General features: G+C 45.3%; 1 protein-coding gene across 3 annotated transcripts in view; it reads left to right on the forward strand.

Annotated features, from left to right (window-relative positions):
- The window catches only part of dph1 (diphthamide biosynthesis 1), a 631,990-nt gene extending 630,508 nt beyond the window's left edge, over window positions 1-1,482 (forward strand). For all 3 annotated transcript variants that reach the window (XM_078548194.1, XM_078548195.1, XM_078548196.1), the window contains one exon: window positions 1,028-1,482. In XM_078548194.1, the coding sequence (XP_078404320.1) occupies window positions 1,028-1,147 (120 nt within the window). In that variant the 3' untranslated portion in view covers window positions 1,148-1,482. The remainder of the gene's footprint in view (window positions 1-1,027) is intronic.
- The last annotated feature ends 4,518 nt before the right edge of the window (window positions 1,483-6,000 follow it).

Consider the following 6,000-nt stretch of genomic DNA (forward strand, 5'->3'; position numbering starts at 1 on the left):
TGACCACCTGCAAATTCCCCTCCAAGCCACTCACCATGCTGACTTGGAAATATATCGCCCTTCCTTCACTGTCACTGGGTCAAAATCGTGGAACTCCCTCCCTGACAGCACTGTGGGTGTACCTACACCACATGGACTGCAGCGGTTCAAGAAGGCAGCTCAGAACCAACTTCTCAAGGGCAATTAGGGATGGGCAATAAATGCTGGCCTAGCCAGCGATGCCCACATTCCATGAATGACCAGAATATCTAGTTTGGTTTTGTTGCTTGAGGGATAAATATTGGCCAAGGACATCAGGGATAACTGCCCTGCTCCTCCAATCTTGGGATTCTTTTATGCCAAACCTGAGAGGGCAGATGGGGCCTCAGGCTAAGGTCTCATCTGAGAAACAGCACCTCTGACAGTGCAGCTCTCCCTCAGTACTGCACTGTGAGTGTCAGCCTAGATGATACTCAAAATGAGTGCTGAGGGTGGGATGGAATTGTACATCACCTTGGGTTTTGGGCTTGTGTCTCTGGACTGGGACTTGACTCAGATGAACATATGAATTAGGAGCAGGAGTAGGCCACTCAGCCCCTCGAGCCTGTTCCACCATTCAATAAATCATGGCTAATCTGATTGTAACCTCAGCTCCACTTTCCTACCTACCCCCGATAACTTATCTCCCCCTTGCTTATCAAGAATCTATCTAGATTCTTTAAAAATATTCAAAGACTCTGCTTCCATTGCCTTTTGAGGAAGAGATTTCCAAAGACATACTACCCTATGAGAGAAAAAATTTCTCCTCATCCCTGTCTTAAATGAGCGACCCCTTATTTTTAAATGATGACCCCCTACTTCTAGATTCTCCCGGAAGAGGAAACATCCTTTCCACATCCACCCTGTCAAAACCCCCCCAGGATCTTATATCCACCATCTTCTGACTCCGATGCAACTATTGCCATCCACTGAGAACATCCTGAGTTGTGGTTGTGTTTTGGTGCTGTGCTCTTGTCAGTGTAATTTGGTTTTTGTTTTTTCCACACAGGGCAAGCCAGCGGGGAGACAGCCATCAGCCACAAGAGACACGTGTGCAGACTGCGGCTGTCAGCAAGAGAAGGTGGACAGGAATCAACCCAAGGAACAGCTTCTCCCTCCAAAGCAGTGACACAGCGAGTATGAGCCTGGGAACTGAGGGAACTCCACAGGAAGGGAGGCTAATGCAGCAGAAGGAACGGAGTGAAGATAAACTCAGGCATCCTATGTCACTCAAGACTCTGGGACAGTTCAGCTTGACTTGATGTTCATTCAGCCCTGTTTAATGGTGGATGCAAAGCTCACACATTGTGAGAGTTCCAGCCTTTCTATTTGAGGGATCCTCACATTCCTACTGTCAGGTGACAGCTGAAAATAACCAAAGCCAATTTTTGGAAGGATTATGGTGGGGGTGGGGCTCACTGTAACTTGCAATAAAATGGAAATAAATTGGACGAATCTTGGCTACTTTTGCATTTACTATTTATTTTGTTGGACATCAGAGCTTTGAGATTGATCTATCGTTCAACCACTTTGTTGGCTAAAATACTCATCAAACCCTCTAACTCTGTAACCTTTGTATCTTACGTAGAATGTGCAGCACAGAAACAGACCATTCGGCCCATCGAGCCTGCTTCGCTGTTCAATAAGATCATGGCTGATCTGTTTGTATTACTAATTCCACATTCCCATCCAACCTTTGATTCCCTTGCCTAACAAGAATCTATCTACCTCTGTCTTAAAAATATTCAATGACCCCGCCTCCACTGCCTTGTGAGACAGTGTTCCAAAGCCACACAACCCTCAGAGAGAAAAAATTTCTTCTTATCTCTGTCCTGAAAGGTCACCCCCTAATTTTACAACAGTGCCCCCTAGTTCTGGACTCACCCACAAGAGGAAACATTATTTCTGCATCCACCTTGTCAAGGCCATTCAGGATCTTATAACTTCAACCAAGTCACCCCTCACTCTTCTAAACTCCAGTGGAAACAAGCCCAGCCTGTCTAACCTTTCCTCATAAGACATCCAACTCATTCCAGGTATCAATCTAGTAAACCTCCTCTGAACCACTTCTAATGCATCCTTCGTTAAATAAGGAGACCAAAACTGCACACAGTTTTGGAGATGTGGTCTCATCATTGCCCTGTATAACTGAAGCATAACATCCTTACTTTTATGTTCAATTCCTCTCATAATAAAGAATAGCATTCCATTTGCCTTCTTAATTACTTGCTGTAAATGTGTACTAACTTTTTGTGACTCATGTACTAGAACACCTAGATCCCTCTACACTTCGGAACTCTGCAGTCGTTCTCCATTTAAGTAATGCTCTGCTTTTTTATTCTTTCTTCCAAAGTGAACAACTTCACATTTTCCCACATTATACTCCATCTGCCAGGTTTTTGCCCACTCAATCAACCTACCTATATCCATCTGCAACCTCCTTATGACATCTGTACTGTGTGGAGAGGGGGTTAGAAATGTATACAGGGGTCCGTTCTGTATGGAGAGGGGGTTAGAGATGTATACAGGGGCCTGTACTGTATGGAGAGGGGGGTTAGAGATGTGTACAGGGATCTGTACTGTATGGAGAGGGAGTTAGAGATGTATACAGGGGTCTGTTCTGTATGGAGAGGGGGTTAGAGATGTATACAGGGGTCTGTTCTGTATGGAGAGGGGGTTAGAGATGTATACAGGGGTCTACTGTACGGAGAGGGGGTTAGAGATGTACACGGGTCTGTACTGTATGGAGAGGGGGTTAGAGATGTATACAGGGGTCTACTGTATGGAGAGGGGGTTAGAGATGTATACAGGGGTCTGTACTGTATGGAGAGGGGGTTAGAGATGTATACAGGGGTCCGTTCTGTATGGAGAGGGGGTTAGAGATGTATGCAGGGGTCTGTACTGTATGGAGAGGGGGTTAGAGATGTGTACAGGTCTGTACTGTATGGAGAGGGGGTTAGAGATGTACACGGTTCTGTACTGTATGGAGAGGGGGTTAGAGATGTATACAGGGGTCTGTACTGTATGGAGAGGGGGTTAGAGATGTATACAGGGGTCTGTACTGTATGGAGAGGGGGTTAGAGATGTACACAGGTCTGTACTGTATGGAGAGGGAGTTAGAGATGTATACAGGTCTGTACTGTATGGAGAGGGGGTTAGAGATGTATACAGGGGTCTGTACTGTATGGAGAGGGGGTTAGAGATGTATACAGGGGTCTGTACTGTATGGAGAGGGGGATAGAGATGTATACAGGTCTGTACTGTATGGAGAGGGGGTTAGAGATGTACACGGGTCTGTACTGTATGGAGAGGGGGTTAGAGATGTATACAGGGGTCTGTACTGTATGGAGAGGGGGTTAGAGATGTACACAGGTCTGTACTGTATGGAGAGGGGGTTAGAGATGTATACAGGGGTCTGTACTGTATGGAGAGGGGGTTAGAGATGTATACAGGGGTCTGTACTGTATGGAGAGGGGGTTAGAGATGTACACAGGTCTGTACTGTATGGAGAGGGGGTTAGAGATGTATACAGGTCTGTACTGTATGGAGAGGGGGTTAGAGATGTATACAGGGGTCTGTACTGTATGGAGAGGGGGTTAGAGATGTATACAGGGGTCTGTACTGTATGGAGAGGGGGTTAGAGATATATACAGGTCTGTACTGTATGGAGAGGGGGTTAGAGATATATACAGGTCTGTACTGTATGGAGAGGGGGTTAGAGATGTATACAGGGGTCTGTACTGTATGGAGAGGGGGTTAGAGATGTACACGGGTCTGTACTGTATGGAGAGGGGGTTAGAGATGTACACGGGTCTGTACTGTATGGAGAGGGGGTTAGAGATATATACAGGTCTATACTGTATGGAGAGGGGGTTAGAGATGTGTACAGGGGTCTGTACTGTATGGAGAGGGGGTTAGAGATGTATACAGGGGTCTGTACTGTATGGAGAGGGGGTTAGAGATGTATACAGGGGTCTGTACTGTATGGAGAGGGGGTTAGAGATGTACACAGGTCTGTACTGTATGGAGAGGGGGTTAGAGATGTACACGGGTCTGTACTGTATGGAGAGGGGGTTAGAGATGTACACGGGTCTGTACTGTATGGAGAGGGGGTTAGAGATGTGTACAGGGGTCTGTACTGTATGGAGAGGGGGTTAGAGATGTATACAGGTCTGTACTGTATGGAGAGGGGGTTAGAGATGTACACAGCTCTGTACTACGTGATGGTATTATCACTACACACTGTTATGTAAGGGAAGAACACACCTTAAGGAGGGCAATGGATCTGTACTGATGTGGGAATCACACCTGTATCGAAGGAAGTCTCTGTTAACCTGTTAACGTCAACAAGTAACAACCAATGAATTAACTTATTACCTCAAGCATGGACTTTGAGAAACTGCAGCCATCAGTGAGTAAAGATGACTAACTCTGCTTTATCAGTCTCCCTCTGCGTGTTCAATCAGTGAGTGTAAAGATGACCAATGTTTCCTTATCAGTCTCCCTATGCGTGTTCTATCTGTGAAAATTATTCAGATGAGTTGCCACTTAACATCAAGAAGTTTGACAGTGATGCTGACTAGTTCTGTCAACACTACAGCAGAAAGCCAATAACAATTGCTTTCTATCTCCAGCTTTTGTCTTTGTGGATCTGGAGCATTTTACAGCTGTTAAATTCCAGAGTTGCTGAAGCTGTTTTGGCCATGAACATTACAAAGATTCCTTAAATCCTTCAAGACTTACAACTTGTAGCTGTGTTTATTGGGGGGAGTAGGGTGGGGGTTAAGTGGGATCAGGCAAATGTTCACCGTTTTCCCCCATTTCACAGGGTCAGGTTTTTAACTCTACTCTTTAGGCTACAAGGTGGGAGAATCAGCCAAGGGCTGAAAAAAAAATTCTAAATCATTGGTTTTATTGCCTACGTCAGCTCGAACTCACTCTCGTCTTTGAGTCAGAAGTGAGTGGGTTGAAACCCCACTCCAGAGACTTGAGTGCATTATTTAGGCTGACACTCCCATCACAGTACTGTGGGAGTTCTACATTGTCAGAGGTGCCATCTCTCAGGTTAGACTTTAAATCGAGGCCTTGTCTGTAAAAGATCCCATGGCACTATTTCAAAGAACAGCAAGAGAGTTCTCCCCAATGTCCTGGCCAACATCACTAAAACAGATGATCACACTGTTGTTTGTGGGAGCTTGCTGTGCAGATATTGGCTGCTTTGTTTCCTACATTGCAACAATGACTACACTTCAAAAAGTGCTTCATTGGCTGTAAAGTGCTTCAGAACATCCTAAGGTCATGAAAGGTGTTATATAAATAGAAGTTCCTCCTTTATGAAATAGTCAACGATTTATAGACATACAGGATGCTTATAACCTTCTCCAGGAGTACAGCTCAATTATATTTTTGTCCTTGCCTGCTGTGAACTTCTAATTCTGTCTGCTCCAATTCACTATAAAATAGCTGGTTTTATATATTTCCTTGCTGCTGGAGGGCAGCTTGGTGGTGTGTATTTTTCCCTTTCTCTGTTTCTCCCAGCTTTGTTATGACTCATTTGAGTCATGACTCAACCACCACTGATGAAAAATGTCTCTTACCTTGTCCTCAATTCCCCTAAAGTACAGTAAACCTCTTGAACACAGTGGTTAGGTCTTCAACAATAATATTGTCCAGTTACCAGCAGCTCCCACAACACTCAAGAAGCTCAACACCATCCAGGACAAAGCAGCCCCCTTGATCAATACCCAATCCACCAACTTAAACATTCCCTCCACCGCCAGCACATAGTGGCAGCAGTGTGTACCATCTACAAGATGCACTGCAGCTTCTTCGACTGCACCTTCCAAACCCATGACCTCAGTAGGATAACATTGGATTATCACTACCTGCAATTTCCCCTCCAAGCCACTCACCATCCTGGCTTGGAAATATATCGCCGTTCCATCACTGTCGCTGGGGTCAAAATCCTGGAACTCCCCCCTT

Source organism: Cetorhinus maximus, chromosome 9 (genome assembly GCF_964194155.1).
Source record: "Cetorhinus maximus chromosome 9, sCetMax3.hap1.1, whole genome shotgun sequence".
Lineage (NCBI taxonomy): Eukaryota > Metazoa > Chordata > Chondrichthyes > Lamniformes > Cetorhinidae > Cetorhinus > Cetorhinus maximus.